The 19,454-nt window shown below is 41.5% G+C and overlaps 1 protein-coding gene across 7 annotated transcripts in view; it reads left to right on the top strand.

The window, feature by feature from the left end:
* The window catches only part of cdk19 (cyclin dependent kinase 19), a 388,472-nt gene that overhangs the window by 71,155 nt on the left and 297,863 nt on the right, over positions 1-19,454 (top strand). For 6 of the 7 annotated variants that reach the window (XR_015754380.1, XR_015754379.1, XR_015754381.1 and 3 more), the window contains one exon: positions 8,011-8,142. The exons of the other annotated variant lie outside the window; for it this stretch is intronic. Coding sequence is in view for 3 of the 6 variants with exons in the window: in XM_087983083.1 (XP_087839209.1) it covers positions 8,011-8,142 (132 nt within the window). In the remaining 3 variants the exon portion in view is untranslated. The remainder of the gene's footprint in view (positions 1-8,010; positions 8,143-19,454) is intronic. 7 annotated transcript variants of the gene reach the window in all.

Genomic DNA, 19,454 nt, shown 5'->3' with positions numbered 1-19,454 from the left:
GGCAACGTAGTCATGGGTATAAAGTGAGTACAGTACAGGGATGAGTACGCACCCCTGGGGGGACAAAGTGTTGAGTGTTAGTGAGGATGAAATATTGTCCCCAGTCTTCACATATTGTGGCCTGTGGGTCAGGAAACTGAGGATCCAGTTGCAGAGAGTGGGGCTTAGTCCGAGATCACTAAGTATAGTAATCAGTCTCAGGGGGATAATAGTGTTGAAGGCTGAACTGTAGTCAATGAGTAGGGTTCTTACATAACTATTCTTGGTATCAGGATGTTCTGGGGAGGAGTGAAGGGAAAGTGATATGACATCTGACGTGGATCTGTTGGTCCGATAGGCAAATTGGAGTGGGTCAAGAGTAGTAGACAATAGACAATAGGTGCAGGAGTAGGCCATTCTGCCCTTCGAGCCTGCACCACCGTTCATTATGATCATGGCTGATCATCCTTAATCAGTATCCTGTTCCTGCCTTATCTCCATAACCCTTGATTCCACTATCCTTGAGAGCTCTATCCAACTCTTTCTTAAATGAATCCAGAGACTGGGCCTCCACTGCCCTCTGGGGCAGAGCATTCCACACAGCCACCACTCTCTGGGTGAAGAAGTTTCTCCTCATCTCTGTCCTAAATGGCCTACCCCTTATTTTTAAGCTGTGTCCTCTGGTTCGGTGGGAGGCTGGAGTTGATTAATGCCATGACCAGCCTTTCAAAGCACTTCATGACCACCGAAGTTAGGGGCACTGGACGGTAATCATTGAGACATGCTGCTTGAGCCGCCTTTTGCACAGGGATGATGTTGGCTCTCTTGAAACAGGCAGGGACAGCAGCCTGCTGCAGGGAGAGGTTGAAGATGTCCGAGAAGACCTCTGCCAGTTGACCTGCGCATGCTCTGAGTGCACAGCCTGGTACTCTGTCTGGTCCCATCGCTTTCCTTGGACTCACATGAAGGAAAACTGACCTGACCTCTGATGCAGTGACTGTTGGAATAGGTCAGTCAGGACTTGTTGGAATAGGTGTTACCTCTCCGCTGAAATTCTGCTCAAAGCGAGCGTAGAAGGTGTTGAGACGATCTGAGAAAGACATGTCATCGTCTGCTTTCTTGCACTGTCTCTTTTTAGAACCTGTGATGTCATTTAGTCCTTGCCATAGTCGCTGGTTGTCCGTCTAGGTCTCTAGTTTGGATCGGTGTGGATCCTTGGCTGTCCTAATGGCTCTGTGAAGGTCATATTTGGAATCCTTATATTTGAGTGGGTCTCCTGATCTGAAGGCTTCACGCCTGGTTATTAGCAGGTTCTGTATGACCTGATTCATCCAGGATTTCCTGTTGGGAAACACCCAGCTTGACTTCCTCGGTATGTAGTCCTCCACACACTTGCATGATAAAGTCTGTGACGGTGGTGGTGTACTCATCCAAGGTACCTGCGGACTGTTTGAACATGGCCCAGTCAACCAATTCAGAACAGCACCAATATTGATCCTCTGCCTCCTCTGACCAGTACTGGACCTGTATCCTGCTTGCACATTTGCCTGTAAGCCAAGAGAAGAAATACGGCATTGTGGTCAGAGTTTCCGAAATGTGGACGGGGGATGGATTGGTAGGAAGCAATACAAAATGGATAAATATTAGCTTATCCACTTTAGTAGCAAAAATAGAAAGACACATTATTATTTGAAAAACATTAAATCAAGAAAGAGAAATGTTTAACAAGACCTAGACATTCCTCGTGCACCCAGTTGCTGAAAGTAAGTAGGCAGTAAAGAAAGCAAACTGTATGTTAACCTTTGTACTAAGAGGATTCAAATACAGGAACAAGGATGTCTAGCTGCAATTATACAGGGCATTGGTAAGGCCATACCTGGAATCTTGTGTGCAGTTTTGGTTTCTTTATCTGAGGAAGGATGCTCTTGCTGTCGAGGGAGCGCAGTGAAGGCTTACCAAACTGATTCCTGGATGACAGGACATGGGTTGGTTAGGATTCTATTCATTAGAGTTTAGAAGAATGAGGGAAGATCTCAGAGAAACCTAAAGAATTCTAACAGGATTAGACCAGTTGGATGCAAGAAGGATGTTTCCAATGATGGGGAAGTCCAGACTCAGAGGTCATAGTTTAATTATAAGGTGTAAACCTTTTAAGACTGAGATAAGGAGAAATTTCTTCACTCAGAATGGTGAGCTAGTAGAATTCACTACCACAGGAAGTGGTTGAGGTCAAAACATAATGTGTTCTCAAGAGGGAGGTGGATATAGATCTTCTGGCTAAAGGGATCAAGGGATATGTGGAGGTGGGTGTGCAGGATTAGGGTATCAAGTTCAATGATCAGCCATGATAATACTGAATGATAGAGCAGACTTGAGGGGTTGAATGGCCTACTCCTGCTGCTATATTCTATGTTAAGAAGGAACCCCACCCCCATTACAGCTTAGTTACCCATTATGAAAGCTTTACTTCACTTAACTGACATGGGGCACATTTGCTTTTGATCATCACAATATCCATGATGCTTGCATTTGAATTCAGTTCGAATATAAGGAACTGGAGCAAAAATAGGCCATGCAGCCCCTTGAGCCTGTCGCACTACTAAACATGAGCATGGCTGAACTATCCCAGGCCCCAACTCCTCTTTCATGCCAGCTTAGCATAGCCATCAATACCCTGATAATTCAAAAATCTATCTTCTTCCTCTTTAAATACTTTCAGTGACCTAGCCTCATAATTTACTGGTGTAGAGATTTCCAGATATTTCACAACCCTTTGCATCTCAGTTTTAAATGAGTGTCGTCTTATTCTGTAATTGTATACCTTAGTTTGAGATGCCCCCATTAGTGGAATTAGCTTCTCAACAGCCACCCTGTCAAGTCTTCTCAGAATCCTGTATATGTAAATAAGATCACCTTTCATTCTTCTAAACTCAAATGAGTAAAAGTCTAACTTGCTTAACCATTCTTGTTAAGTCGATTCCATTGTCTCTGGAATCAGCCAAGCGAATCTCTTTTGAACTGCCTCCAATGGCAGTATATTCTTTCTTCAGGTATGAGGACCGAAACTGTACAAAGCCCCGTACAGTTGGAACAATAAAGGCCAACATTCAATTTGCCATGTTAATTACTTACCGTACCGACATGCCAATGTTTGTGTTTCATGCACAAGAACTCCCAGATCTTTCTGTGCTGTGTTTTTTAGAGTCTGTCTCCATTCAAATAAGTCTATCTTTGATTCTTCTGACTAAAGTGCATGACCTTGCACTTCTTTACATTAACCTCCATCTGCCAAGTTTTTTGCCCCATCACTCAACCTATTTATATCCCCTTATAGATTCCTTATGTCCTCATGCCAACATGTTCCCCACCTAATTTTGTATCACTGGTAAATTTGGATGCATCACATTCTACCCTCTCCTCCAAGTCATTAACATATGTAGTAAATAATTGAGGCCTTAGGACTGATCCTTCTGTCACTCTACTAGTGATTCCTGACTCTCTCTATCCTGTGTGTTAACTAGTTTTCAATCAATGCTAATACACCAACCCCAATATTGTGAACTTCTATCTTGTGCATTAACTTTTGATGTGGCACCTGATTGAATGCATTCAGAAAATCCAAATACACTAGATCTACTGATTTCCTTTTATCAACTCTACTTGTTATAGCCACTTCTTTTCTTCATGAGATCTGGGCATTTCTGGCAGAACCATAAATTGTTGTCCATTCCTATGTGCATTTGAGAAGATGATGATGAGCAACTACCTTGAACCTCCGTCAACCATGTGGTATACATACACCCACAAGTATTGTCAGGAAAGGCGTTCCAGGATTTTACTCCATTAATAGTTAAGACATAGCAATTGAGTTCCAAGTCCGGATTTAAAATGGAAATCAGCCACATAAATGCAGTGATGGTATCAAGCTTCTTGAGTAACCTTGGAGTTGCAGCCATCTAGGTAAGTGGGGAGTATTTCATCACACTCCTGACTTGTACTGTATGTATGGTGGACAGGAGTTATGGAGACAGGTGTTGATGAACTTGTTGTAGAATTCCTCGCCTCTGTCCTGCTCTTGCAGCCAATATATTCACATGGCTGGCCCCATTTTGGCAGTCAAGATGGCAATCGAGTAGCAGGGCAGAGCTTGGGGCTCGTCTGCTCCTGTGTGCTTTTTTTATTCTTTTATTCTTTGCAGTTTTGCTCTTTTTTTTCTTTTTTCTTGGTTTTCTTTTCTTTAAAGCCTGGAAAGTGCTGGGTGAAGGATGAGGTCTCCTGCAGCAGTGGCAGCAATGCCAGCAGTAACACCGGACATGGCTCCACCCCAGCCCGGGGTCACCCGGCAAGTGAGGAGCAGGTAGTGTTCAAGCTGAGCACATCTGCTCCAGGTCAGCTGCATTCATTTCCTGTCTCTCCTTTTTTTTTCTTTTTCTTTTCTTCATCTTCCTTGCATCGTGGGGAGGCCAGAGTGGTGACAGTGGGGACTTCTAGCTTCGTAGGCCGGATGCACGGAATGGCGGCGGGGCATGTGCTGCGGCGATGGTGGAGTGGGTACTGCGGGCTACTGCAGTAGGCCCAGAACATGGACTTCACGAAGTTAGGAGCAGTGTTTGGGACCCCGGCCAATAAAGATTATCTTATTTTATGTACTTCCTTTTATTCTTCTTATTTCTCAAAATGGTGCCAGATTGTGGTGACAGAATTTGTTTCATTGTATCTCCCTAGATTATATGTGACAATCAATAAACAAGTAATTTTAACTTCTGGTCAATGCTAACACTCAGGATGTTGAGGGAGGTGGATTCAGGAGGGTAATGCCATTGAATGTCAAGGGCATTGGTTAGATTGTCTTTTGTTTGACATAACATTGCCTGCCACTTTCATGGTGTGAATGTTATTTGTTACTTGCCAGATCAAACCTGGACATTGTTCAGGTCTTGCTGAATATAGATACGGACTGCTTCAATAGTTAAGGAGTCATAACTGGTGCAATAATTAATGAACCTATACACTTCTGACCTCATGATGGAGGTAACAATACCAACCTGAGGTTCACTGGTGAGATGTCCCGGAGCTGAGATGAGTGACTATCAAAAACCACAACCATATTCCTATGTGCTGGTATGACTCCAACCAATGCAGGAATGTCTCCTATTTTCCATTCATTCCAGTTTTGCTAGGGCTCCTTAATGCTGTGTCAAGTGCTGCCTTGATGTTAGGCAGTTCAAAAGAGATTCACTGGGCTGATTCCTTGGAAGCTGGGGTTGACTTATCAAGAACACCTAAAGAGATTAGACCTTTATTTTAAATTTGGTAGAAGAAGGGTAATCCACATTTGTGAGGAGATTCTGGTCAGGATTTCTTCAGTTGTGTGGAACTGTACTCCCATCATCACAACTTTTCATAGTGCAGAACTGTCAGAGGAAGGAAAACCACACCTTCTTCTTTTCATAGCAGTCAGCTGTTGTTTGCTGAAATGTAAAGGTCCAGATGCTATTTGATAGCAGCTGTCAAAGTGGCTAAGTACATAAAATAAAAGTGATTTCAGAGTGTTGCAAGGGTAGGTATCAGATGGGTTAGATGCCATGTAAGTAGGGTGCCAGCTCAGCAAGGGGTTCAGTGCCAGGGAATAGGGTGCCAGGTGGGTAGGATGTTGTGGGAAGGGGTAATGCCAAGTTAGTAGGAAACAAGGTGACAATGAGCCAGATAAGCGATGCAGTGTGTAGGATTAGTTGGGTGGTTGGAGAAATAGGGTCCAGAGGAGTTTAGATGGGTGTCGAGTCTGGCAGTGGTGGTAGTGTATGGTGAAATGTGTAGGCAGGGGAATTTGGGTCCAGTGGATAGGAAGGGTGCAGAGTAGTAATGTGTGGAGTGTGTCCATTGACAGAAGAAGAGGCAGGTTGATGATGGTGCTAATGGAAAAGAGGTTGTGTGCATTATAGAGGAAGGGGAAATATGTCCAAGGGTGGGGGAAGGGATTCAGATGTGGAGCAGGGAAGGGCTCGGGTCCCAAGGGAATGTCGAGTCAGGGTCTGGGGTGTGAAGTAGTCTGGGGAGATGTAATTGGGGATATGTGAGGTAAATGTAGGGTCAATTGTATAGTTACTCAGATTTTAAACTATGCATTTGATAGCCTCTGAGTAACTGTTTACATCAGAACCCTCCAAATTCTCTGATCAAAACGAAGACACTCCAAGGATTCCAAGCCTAGAGAAATTGCCCAGCAGAATCTTCAATTTCCCAGGCAATTCCTTCAGAGTCTGCTATAATAGAGATTGTACAGGGTCCCCATGCACAACTCTCAACTATGTTGGAATAATGACTGTCTGGCCATTGGAAATTCTGGCCTAATGTTTCTTTTTATGAGAATAGCAAAACTAGAAGTGTCAATGCAAGGTAATCGAACAAGAAACTAAATAAGAAATCCAGAAAATATCTCTTTAGCTAACCTTTGGTACGAATATTGAACTCACTACCACATGGAGTGATTGAAGTGAGTTTGAAGTATGGATGCGTTTAGAGGTAGCTTGACAGACATATGATGGAGGAAGGAGTAACTGGTTATAGTGTTAGGTTTAGATAAGAAACTTTGCAAGGAAGCTTAAGCATAAACACTGGCCTGACCTTATTAGACTGAAAAGACTGTTTATGAGCCTTTTTTTCCTGATATGGAGGAGATTGTTTAGCTAAATTGACTAGATATGAAGTCTGCAGTTCAGAATAATGTGAGTAACATGTTTTTGAGCTGAGGCAGACTCAGAACCATTCTCTGTACCCTGCCCTGGCAAATGGAAGGCAGTGGCAAACTGCCACTGACAAAGATTCTAAATAATGCTCAGGGTGAAGCATTAGCAGACAATGAAGCAAGGAGTTGGCTTTGGACATGGAATAGAATAGAATATACAAGCATTGAAAGGTGTGATGACCACATAGTTCTTTTATAGATGATGCCCTGCCTTCTCGCTGACAACACCATGGATTGTATTGTGTTACACTACAACCGTTGGTGAATGGGATAGATTGAGATCAGATATTATGCCAACATACATGTGCATTAGCAGATATTGCTACTCAATTGTTCTTAGCAAAGGAAGTAGGTTACTGGTTTCTTTGGACTGCTATGAGATTGTGTTTCTCACTGTTACTCACTACCCTAAACTGAAAGTCCCAAGTCAGTTGAGGGTAAAAGAAAGCTAATTTGTTTATGGTCACAATCTGTGCTAACTCTTCTTGACTAAGTTAAATAAGAGTGTTTTGTTTTCAAGCCTGAAAGTTGTTGCCACTGTGGAACCAAACACGAGTAACAGCTAATATCCTCAAGAAATAGAGATTCTGGGCATAAGGACGCTTGATTTCACGAACAGTTCACTTAAACAAGTAATTTGGTTGCTTGCTGTTGTAGGCCAACAATTATGCACATCACTAGAAAATTTTCATTTTTACCCACTTTAAATTATACCAGCAGGTTATTTGTTTTGTGTGTTAAACAGGTAAGGAAAAAAATGTTAATGCAAAATCAAAATAACAAATTGTTAAACAATGCTACATGTACTCAGCAGGTGAGGCAGCATCTGTATAGAGAAGGGGAGTTGATGTTTCATCATAAGGTGAAAACATTGTCTTGCATTCAGAGCAACAAATTTAACAATAATGATTTAACTTGTATTTAAGTTCTATGTTATTTAATATTCAAGTGTATTTAGTCAAATAATTGAAGTGCAAGGTAGGGAAAAAGATGAACTTAATGAGCAATCTCTGACGTAATCCCAAAATATTAAGAATGTTTTTCAGGAATTATGTTTAAGGATTTCGGAGATTTGTTTTTACTCCCATTTTAAGATATTGCAAGTAATGGATAATTTTGTTTAAATACTGAATGGCACCTCACTAAAATATTTTGGAAATATAATTATGTCTTATATAAACAGGACATATTTTCTTAAATGCATGTTTAGTTGAGATTATTCATTTGACAATAATTAAAAGGATAGTCATGTTTTAAATTGTAATTTACATATTTTTAATTTCCAGCGGACATGGGTTTTGCCAGACTGTTTAATTCTCCACTAAAGCCTTTGGCTGATTTGGATCCAGTAGTAGTAACATTTTGGTATCGTGCACCGGAGTTACTGCTTGGAGCCAGACATTATACAAAAGCAATTGGTAGGTTACTACTTTAGGTGCCTGCTTGAGAAACCAAGTGGATAATTTCATGCTTCACCACACAAAACTTCATTTGCCACTTTTTTTCAATCATTTGAACCAGTTTATATTCCTTGCAGCCTCTTCTTGATTCCTCACAAGATTCTTCACAACTTGCTTCTCTATCACAATATTTAAAATCTTCAGTCGTCTATAACATCATCACATCAGCAATCCACTTAGGCCCAATCTCCATCCGCTCCGACAACTAATTTAAATTAGGATGCATTGTGGAGGAGAGCAGAATTTAAGAATGAAATATGCATATTTATTATATATACGCTGAGTAGAATTTAATGTTGATGACGGGTGTCTCACCTGCAAGCTGGAGAACCAGTAGAATCTGCATTTCACTACCTTTGCTGAAGACCTGCAGTAATTAGGTGTTCATCTGAGGCACTAGAATGTAGGATTGTGGGAGTGGAAATTCTATCCTCTTCCCAACTCCCCGAGAAGCTGCCTGTCAGTCAGAGTCTGGCAGCTCTCCATTACCTAACACACTATTGGGAAGAGTGGCTTCTGCCACAGATGTATCCACCAGAGGCCTACAATTGCTGAGGGATCCAGGCCACAGATGAGTGCGTGAAAAATGAAGTTGGTAAGGTGCGGTTTGTGGTAGTGAGGGGAGGAGGTTCTGAAGAAGGGGCAAGGGAGTGACTCTCTTTTCTGAACCTGGGTTCCTGAATTAGGTGGAGAAAGTGAGGACTGCAGATGCTGGAGATCACATGCGTTGCTGGAAAAGCGCTGCTGGTCAGGCAGCATCCAAGGAGCAGGAGAATCGACGTTTCGGGCATGAGCCCTTCTTCATTCCTGAAGAAGGGCTCATGCCTGAAACATCGATTCTCCTGCTCCTTGGATGCTGCCTGACCTGCTGCGCTTTTCCAGCAACATATTTTCAGTTTCCTCAATTAGGTGCTGAGTGCCTTTAACTGAGGGTGCTATTTCCCCAGAAGCTCCTGTATGGTGACTTCCCCACCAGTGGTGGCAGGACAAGGTCCTTAACAGATATAAAGCTCTCATTTAAGGCACTTGATAATCTTCCAGGTGGGAAGGCAGCCCTTGTACCTCCTGCTTTGAACTTAATCAGAAGGATGTGGGAAGGTGATTTGGCCCCCACCCTGTACCCTCCTGCTTGATAAATACCTTTCCAATTTAAAATTTGTAGCTTCACATTTCTTGGCTTGTTAGCCGACATGAGAATCGCAATATAATATTGTCCTATGCCCAATTGTGATGAAGCAGGCAAAACCTTATGCTGCCTGTTCATTTCAAAGACTGTAACCTTCAGCCAAGTGTGAAACTAAGTTTGACCAGCTGTAAGATCAACAGGTCCAGGTGTGTGTATGGCTAGTATGATCTAATGTGGCAGTATATTTAGGCTGCAGCAGCTGGCAGAATTGTGAAAATAGACTTTGAGGGAAGCAATCATAGTAGCAATGCAACAACAAGCTAAGAGGGATACGAGATTCTCTGAACTACTGGAGGCATTTGTCTACGAGAGGTCATTTCTATGCAGGGACTGAGGATGTTTACAAGATCCTGCAAGGGGAAAGGGAACAGATTACTTCAGAGATGAATTCCCGAATTGGGCCCTGAGAGCGTGGTTGCTAAAAATATTCATTGATCTCATCCAAGTGATCAAGGTCAGCGCATAGTTTTTTCAACAAGGTTGCCTTCTCAACAGACCACCTCTCCCTTACACTGGTCTCTGCATCACACTCCAACACTCACGTAATAATAATCTCGAGCAATCGGAACTTGTATCGAACATTCATATACTCCTTTTCACTCTTGCACATTTAACACTGCTGCCAGATCTCATACCCACATAGAGTCATAGAATCGTAGAATCACACAGCATGGAAACAGACCAGTCCATGCCGATCATGATCCCAAACTAAACTAGTCCCGCTGCCTGCGCTTGGCCCATATCCCTCCAAACATTTCTTATTTATGTACTTATGTCTTTAAAACATTGTAACTGTACCTCCATCCACCATTTTCTATGGAAGTTTATTTCACACAGAAACCACTCTCTGTGTAAAACAAGGTTGCCATCATGTCTTTTAAAATCTTTCTGTTCTGACCTTAAAATTAAGACCCCTAGTCTTGAAATCTCCCAATCTACTGAAAGGACACTTGCCATTCACCTTATCTATATCTGTAAAGATTTATAAACCTCTCTAAGGTCACCCATCAACTTCCTGTGCTCCAGTAAAAAAAGTCCCAGCCTTTCCAGCCATTCCTCATAACTCAAACCCTCCATTCCTGGTAACATTTTGGTAAATCTCTTCTGAACCCTTTCCACAGGGTGACCAGAACGAGACACAGTACTCCAAAAGGGGCCTTTCCAGTGTCCTGTACAACCTCCCAACTTAATGTAACATTCCAACTCCTATAGTCAAAGATCTGAACAATGAAGACATGTGTGTTAAATGTCTTCTTAACCACCCTATCTATATGTATTGCAAACTTCAAAGCATTATGTACCTGAACCCCTGGGTCTCTCTTTTCCACAAACATCGACCTAAGGTCCTTCTTTTGAGGACCTTCTAAGTCCTTCCATTATTTGTTTTACCAAAATGCAAGACCTCACATTTATCTAAATTAAACTCCATCTGCCACTCTTCAGCCCATTGATCCAGTTGATCAAGATCTCTTTATAATCTTAGATAACATTCTTTTCTGTACACTATACCACAAATCTTGGTGTCATCTGCAAACTTAATTCACTACACCTTCTATATTCTCAAGGTGGAGGTGCCGGTGTTGGACTGGGGTGTACAAGTTAAAAATCACACAACACCAGGTTATAGTCTAACGGATTTATTTAGAAGCACTAGCTTTCGGAGCGACGCTCCTTCATCAGGTTGTGGCGTATAAGATTGTAAGACACAATTTATAGCAAATGTTTACACTGCGATGTAACTAAAATTATATATTGAAAAAGATGGTTTGGTAAGTCTGTCATCTTTTAGAATGACCATTTCATGAAACCAACATGGTCATTCTAAAAGATGAGAGATTTAACAAATAATCCAGGTCTTTTTCAATATATAATTTCAGTTACATCACACTGTAAACTTTTGCTGTAAACATAATTCTATGTCTTACAATCTTATGCTCCACAACCACCTGATGACAGAGCAGCGCTCCGAAAGCTAGTGCTGCCAAATAAACCTGTTGGACTATAACCTGGTGTTATGATTCTTAACTTTCTATATTCTCATTTAAATCATTTATATAAATGATAAACAAAAGTGGACCCAGCACTGATCCCTTGAAGACTGTGGTCACAGGCCTCCAGTCCGAAAAACAACCCTCCACCATCACTCTTGTCTCCTGCCATTAAGCTAATTTTGTATGCAATGTGAACTTATTTTACTAATTACTGTACAATGTGGAACCTTATTCAAGGCTTCACTAAAGTCCAGATAAACAATGTCTACCATTTTTCCCTCATCGGCCTTCTTGGTTATTTCCTCAAAAAACTTAATCAAGTTTGTGAGACACTATTTCCTTCGCACAAAACCACCCTCCAATGTGCATAAATCCTATCTTTCAGAATCACTTTCAACAAGTTACTCATCATCGAAGTCAGACTCATAGGTCTATATTTCCCAGCCTTCTCCTTGCATCTTTTCTTAAACAAAGGCACAACAATTGTACAATCCCATTGAGATGATCATTTTTTAAAATTTCTAATTTCACCCCATATATTTTCTGAAGAGGATTTTTCACAAATTATCTTCTCTAGTTGTAATAGTAATATTTTCCTTAATCACCACTCCCCCCTCCTCTTTTGTCTCTTTCTATCCCTCTTTCTATACTCCTTATAACACCTGATACCCGGAACATGAGTTGCCAGTTCTCTCCATCCCCCTTAGCGAAGTTTCCGTAATACCTATGATGTCCCAGTCCCATATTCCTAAACATACTATGAGTTCATTAGCCTTTCATGTAAAACCTATTGCAGTGAAATAAATGCAGTTTACTTCTTCAGTTACTTTGATATCTGACTTGCTGTTGTCTGTCTTTTCTAATTAACTTGTTCTTTTCAGATTCAAAACCAATCCTCATTTATCTTTCTATTTACTGTATTAGTTAGGGTCCCTCCACCCCTCTCTGTAGTGAAATGAAGCTGAGTTTGATGGCTCTTTTCAAAGATGGGCTATGGATCAAATAGTCAATTTTTTCTGTGCTTTCAAATAGTTTACAATCTCCCTTCATTGAATTAGCAAATCTTCCCACTTGGATATTGGTTCCTTTCCAGTTCAGCTGAAACCCATCCTTTCTGAACAGGTCTTTTTTGCCCCAGAAGAGATGCCAATGATCCAAGAACCTGAATCCCTGAACATTACACCACCTGTTTAGCCATTGATTTATCTCCTTTATCCTTTTGTGCTTTCCCTCATTAAAGCTTGGGAGTAGACCAGAGATTAGTACTTTTGAGGTTCTGCTTTTTTTTGATCTTCTACCACTCTGTAAAGCCTTACTCTTTTCCCTGGCTATGTCATTCCTACCAATGTGTACAATAACTTCCAGTTTCTCACTCTCCCCTTTAACAATATGTTTCAAACATTTTGAGATGTCCTTAATCCAGGCACCAGGAAAGCAACACACTATCCTAGATTCACACTCACTGTTGCTGTGCTCTTGAGAGTCCCCTCCCCGTAATAATTATTCTTTTGAATTTGTCAAAGCCTGCCTAACATAGGGACTGTCTCTTCTATTTTCCTCTGAGAGACTATCCTTTTCAACAGTATCCAAAACTGAGTATCTGAGAGAGGAACAGCCACAGGAACCTTCTGAAATATCTTCTGATCTTTCCTGACAATCTTCCATCTATCTGTCTGAACCTGCTGTGTAATCACTTCTCTAAATCTACTAGCCAGCTGACACTGGTTCTTCTGCATTTCCTGCCAATTTCCCAGGTACTCCGCTTCGAAAGGTACTTCATCCAGACAAACTGCAACACACTCACTGATACTTTTTAATTTGTTCTTTGAGATGTGAACGTTGTTGGCATGTCCCTAATTGTCCCCAAGGAAGTAGAAGTGAGCTGCCTTATTGAACAAAGATGTGGAGGTGCGAGTATTGGACTGGGGTGGACAAAATTAAAAATCTCACAACACCAGGTTATTATCCAACCAGTTTATTTGGAAGTACAAGCTTTTGGAGTGCTGCTCCATCGTCAGGTAGCTGGTGGAGCAGGATCATAGGACACAGAATTTATAGCAAAAGATTATAGTGTCATACAACTGATGCGATATATTGAAAAATCCTGCTCCACTAGCTACCTGACGAAGGAGCAGCGCTCCGAAAGCTTGTACTTCCAAATAAACCTGTTGGATTATAATCTGGTGTTGTGTGATTTTTAACTTACTGAATCACTGCCGCCTCTTGCTTTAAGTACACTTGCTGGATTGTTTAGGAAGGAGTTCCACAATTTTGACCAAGATGTAATGAAAGAACAATGATACAGTTCAATATAAAAATACTGTGCTCAAAAATGTAATTTATAGCTCGTGATATTTTCACAGACCTGCTGCCCTTTTCTTTCTAGTTCATAGAAGGCAACACTTTGAAAGTGTTGTTGAAAGAACCTTATTGAGTTGCTGTAGTGCATCTTCCTGATACCTACTTTAGCTACCAAGTGTGGTGGAGGGCATAAATACTGAGGGAGGAGATATGCAGACAGATTTTTAATTAGTAATAGGTTGAAGAGTTATGGAGAGCTGGCAAGAAAGTGAAATTGAGGTCAGCCACCATTGTATCAAATGATGGAGCAGGCTTGTTGGGCTGAAATGCCTAATCCTGCTCCTCATTCTTATTTTCTTAAGGTGGTGGATAAGGAGCTAATCAAGCGGGTTGCTTTGTCTTGGATAATTTTGACTGCTTGAGTGGTGTTGGAATCAGAAGAAAAAGTGAGGAAGTGGTGGATGTGAGCACAGTTACAACGTTTAAAAGACACTTGGACATATACATAAATAGGAAATATTTGGAGAGATATGGATGAGGAGCAGTCTGGTGGGACTAATTTAGTTTAGGATTAGATTCAGCATGGACTGGTTAGACCGAAAAGTTTCCATGCTGTGTGATTCTATGACTATGACAACTGTAGGTTCAGGTTGCTGATGTGTTTTCAGCATGGGATTCCTATGAAGATCTCTGAATGGTGGATAGGAAAACAGTGCGTTGCATGCTAAATTCATTGTAGGCCAGAAACCTGACTATATTCAACTATCAGCCCCTTTGTTGCTCACAATGTAGGCTGTTGGCTTCGTTTTCACAGAAAATATATGGAGTACTCAAATTACTGCAATCTCATTTTGTTGAAATGGAAATTTAACTTGTTGAATTCCAAGGAAAATAATTTGGAACTGCTGACAATTTGTAAGAAAGAAGGTTGTTGGAAATATACAACTGATCTAGACAGAGAAATCCTTTTTTCCAAACTCTGGTTACCTCTGCAGCAATGGCATAACAGAGTAATTGATAACGAAGTGCAGTAAAATATCCTAAGGTGATCCAAAAGTGCATAATCAGAAGAATATTCTCTGTTGTAAAAAGGTATATAAAATCTTAGTTCAAGATGTTATTTTTAAGATGTATCTTAAAGGAGACAGATGTGATAGACTGGGAAGGGAATTCAGACCTTATGAAGGGTGATCAAAGTGTTAAAACTATTAAACATATTTTCTAAACTAGTATTAATTTGTGTTTATAATTTTATTTTGATATATTACTGAGAATTTTGAAATAGACTTGTTTGTAGATATGTGCACATTTCATAATATCCTGTCTTTGTAATAACTTTGCTTCCTAATTTTTGTTGGTCTTTCCATGGATGAACTGATTCTTGATATACTTGGAAGATACTTAATATTGAGTTTTCCACACATGGTTTTTCAATTTTTTGACATTTTAGATAGCCCTGTATGCTTAGAATTTTAAAACAATTCCAGAATGTTCACAAGTTCTGTCTTGGGGATGATTATATTAATTTGTTTACATAACTCCACAGAGGCGGGTATCCTGTCACCAAATCCCTCTGCATTTACATGTGAAGAGTCCTTGACACTGCTTCTAACTTTCACAGAGCCAGCCCTCAATGTGAACAGGATGTCTGACACTCCTTTTCTTTTTTCTTTTTTTTAATCAAAATAGAGTTGGAGGGGTCCCTAGAGTTTCTTTTTTTTATTAACCCCCACACTACCACCTATCTGCGGTAGTGCTTATTTTTTCCCCCAGCACCCATGGTGTGTGTGTGTGTGTGTGCAGGTGTGAGACACAAGGTGCACAAATCTTTATTCAATTTCCACCACCAGAAAGGAAGGAAACACCCGAGTGGCCAGTGACAAGCACTGCCCTTCACATCAAAGGGCAATGCTGTGTGATCAAACAGACACTCCTTTTCTTATCTGTCAGCCAGGGCTCCTTGATTGGACCAGATTAACAGCCCCAATCAGGGGACTCATATTCTGTGGGATCCACCTGGCTGATCTCGTTGCAATCACCGAAGGTTCAAGAATAGGTTCATTTTAATAGGTCTATAGATAACTCAATTGATTAGGTTTAGTTAGTCATTGAGTCATCGAGATGTACAGCACAAACAGATCCTTTAATCCAACTTGTCCATGCCAACCAGATATCCTAAATTAATCTGGTCCCATTTGCCAGCAGTTGGCCCATATCTCTCTGAACCCTTTCTGTTCATATACCCAAACAGGTGCCATTTAAATGTTGTAATCATACAAGCCTCCATCACCTCCTCCAGCAGCTCAATCCACACACGCACCACCATCTGCATGAAAGAAGTTGCTCCTTAGGCCCCTTTTAACTTTTCCCCTCTCACCTTAAACCTATGCCATCTAATTTTGGACTTTCCTGTCCTGGGGAAAAGACATTGACGATTCAATCTATCCATGCCCCTCATGATTTTATAGCCCTCTGTAAGGTCACTCCTCAACCTCCGACACTGCAGGGAAAATAGCCTCAGCCTATTCAGCCTCTCCCTGTAGCTCAAACCCTCGAATCCTGGCAACAGCCTTGTACCTCTTTTCTGAACTCTTTCAAGTTTCACAATATCTTTCCCATAGCAGGGAGACCAGAAGTGGAACTTGCATAGTTGGTTAATGGTGGCTTGTCTGCAAAAACTAAATAAAAACTTCACCTTTCTAGTCTTTATAGTCTAAATCCTGAGACTGGTAAACTACTTCTTCGAGATTATTCAAGTGACATACCGAAGGATTTTTTAACCTGACGCATTTGGTCAAGTATAGTTCAGTTACATGGTGCTTTTGTCAGTTGAATGACTCATTAAATGTGTTGTTCATTTTCCTTCTGTGACAGTAAATTAGCTCTTGATCTAAAAAGATATTTTACTTTTAAAAAGTGTTAAAGTTCACTGAACCCTTAATAAGTGCATGTGAAGTGGATAAAACCAATGGAACACAATGTACAATATAGGAAATGAGATGTAAAATGGATACCATATAAAATGGTAGTAAGTCCACATCTAAGGATTTGGTCTTTGAACAGTAAGAAAGATGTTGAGACAGAGTAGCTATGCAAACAGCTAAGCCTTAATTTGTTCTCTGATGTCTCCTCTCCTGCCGCTATCTTGAGGCTAAAATATGATGGTATTTTGAGACTGCTGTCTTAGAAGTACCCTAAATGGTGGGTGTGCAAGGAATTGAAGCCAACCTATTGGATTGATGAGATATTTGGAGAGGTGGTAGAAAATGTAGAGGAGGGAGAATGGATATGCACTCACATGGGCAGCTTGTGATTAGTGGCGTCCACCTGGAACCTTTTACTGGCATCACAGCTTTTCATTTTGATCATAGGTGACTTGGTTGAAAGAATCAGCCATAAATAAAAACTTTTTGATGATAGCAAATTAGGTTGCAAGATAAATGAATGTGGGAGGAGAAAGTTGTAGAACAGAACATAGAACAGTACAGCACAGAACAGGCCCTTCAGCCCACGATGTTTTACTGACCATTGATCCTCATGTGAGGTAAACCTAATGTACGAACCCTCAAATTTCTGTGACCATATGCATGTTCAGTAGCCTCTTAAATATCCCCAATGACCTTGCTTCCACAACTGCTGCTGGCAATGCATTCCATGCTCTCACAACTCACTGCATAAAGAACCCGCTTCTGACATCCCCTCTATACTTTCCGCCAACCAGCTTAAAACTATGACCCCTCGTGTTAACAATTTCTGCCCTGGGAAAAAGTCTCTGGCTATCAACTCTATCTATGCTTCTCATTATCTTGTACACCTCAATTAGGTCCCCTCTCTTCCTTCTTTTTTCCAATGAAAAAAGTCCGAGCTTAGTCAACCTCTCTTCGTAAGATAAGCCCTCCATTTCCAGCATCCTGGTAAACCTCCTCTGAACCCTCTCCAAAGCATCCACATCTTTCCTATAATAGGGCGACCAGAACTGGACACCATATTCCAAGTGCGGTCTAACCAAAGTTTTATAGAGCTGCAACAAGACCTCACGGCCCTTAAACTCAATCCCCCTGTTAATGAAAGCCAAAACACCATATGCTTTCTTAACAACCCTGTCCACTTGGGTGGCAATTTTAAGGGATCTATGTACCTGCACACCAAACTCCTGCTGTTCCTCCACACTGACAAGAATCCTGTACTCAACTTTCAAGTTCGACCTTCCAAAATGCATCACCTCGCATTTATCCAGGTTGAACTCCACCTGCCACCTCTCAGCCCATCTCTGCATCCTGTCAATGTCACGCTGCAGCCTACAACAGTCCTCTATACTGTCAACTACACCTCCAACCTTTGTGTCGTCTGCAAACTTGCTAACCCATCCTTCAATCTCCTCATCCAAGTCATTAATAAAAATTACAAAGAGTAGAGGCCCAAGAACAGAGCCCTGTGGAACACCACTCATCACTGACTTCCAGGCAGAATACTTTCCTTCCACTACCACTCACTGTCTTCTGTCGACCAGCCAATTCTGTATCCAGACAGCTAAATTTCCCTGTATCCCATTCCTCCTGACCTTCTGAATGAGCCTACCATGGGGAACCTTATCAAATGCCTTGCTGAAATCCATCCACCACTCGACCCTCATCAACTTGCCTAGTAACATCCTCAAAGAAGTCAATAAGATTTGTGAGGCATGACCTGCCCCTCACAAAGCCGTGCTGACTGCATTTAATCAAGCCATGCTCTTCCAGATGGTCATAAATACTATCCCCCAGAATCTTTTCTAACACCTTGCAGACGACAGACGTGAGACTGACTGGTCTGTAATTGCCGGGGATTTCCCTATTTCCTTTCTTGAATAGAGGAATTATATTTGCCTCTCTCCAGTCCTCAGGTACAACTCCGGTGGAGAGCGAGGATGCAAAGATCTGGTCTGGGCCTGGCGACTTGTCAATCTTAATGTTTGTCAAAATTTTCAGCACATCAGCTTCCTCAATTTCTATCCGTTCCAGCATGCACACCTGCTCCTCAATGGTTTCATTCCGTACAAGGTCCATTTCTTTAGTAAAGACAGAAGCAAAAAACTTATTTAGGGCTTCCCCTACCTCCTCAGACTCTATACACAAGTTCTCTATGCTATCCCTGATCGGCCCTACTCTTTCTTTGATCATCCACTTATTCCTCACATATGTGTAAAATGCCTTTGGATTCTCCCTAATCCTTCCTGCCAAGCCTTTTTCGTGCCCCTTCCTGGCTCTCCTCAGACCATTTTTGAGCTCCTTCCTCGCCTGCCTGTAATCTGCTCGAGCTGAGCAAGACCCTTGCTTCCTCCACCTTACGTAAGCTGCCTTCTTTGTTTTGACTAGAAGCTCCTCTGCTCTTGTCATCCAAGGTTCCTTTATCTTACCCCTTCTTGCCTCTCTGAGGAACATATTTATGCATCACTCGCAATAACTGTTCCTAAACAGTCTCCACATGTCCATAGTGCCCTTTCCATGGAGCAATTGCTCCCAGTCCATGCTTCCCAACTCATGTCTGATAGCATCATAGTTTCCTTTTCCCCAATTAAATATCCTCCCATTGCGCCTGCTTCTCTCCTTCTCCATAGCTATGTAGAATGTGAGGCAGTTGTGGCCACTATCATCAAAATGCTCTCCCACCGCAAGATCTGACACCTGCCCCGGCTCATTGCTGAGCACCAAATCCAAAATGGCCTCTCCCCTCGTCGGCCTGTCAACGTACTGAGTTAGGAAACCCTCTTGAACACACCTTACAAAAACAGCTCCTTCCAAACCATCTGCTCG

This window comes from Chiloscyllium plagiosum, unplaced genomic scaffold, assembly GCF_037043375.1.
Source record: "Chiloscyllium plagiosum isolate Xiang-an unplaced genomic scaffold, Cpla_swu_hap1 HiC_scaffold_3, whole genome shotgun sequence".
Lineage (NCBI taxonomy): Eukaryota > Metazoa > Chordata > Chondrichthyes > Orectolobiformes > Hemiscylliidae > Chiloscyllium > Chiloscyllium plagiosum.
The sequence above is the reverse complement of the archived record's forward strand: the minus strand, read 5'-3'. Positions and strand labels throughout refer to the sequence as shown.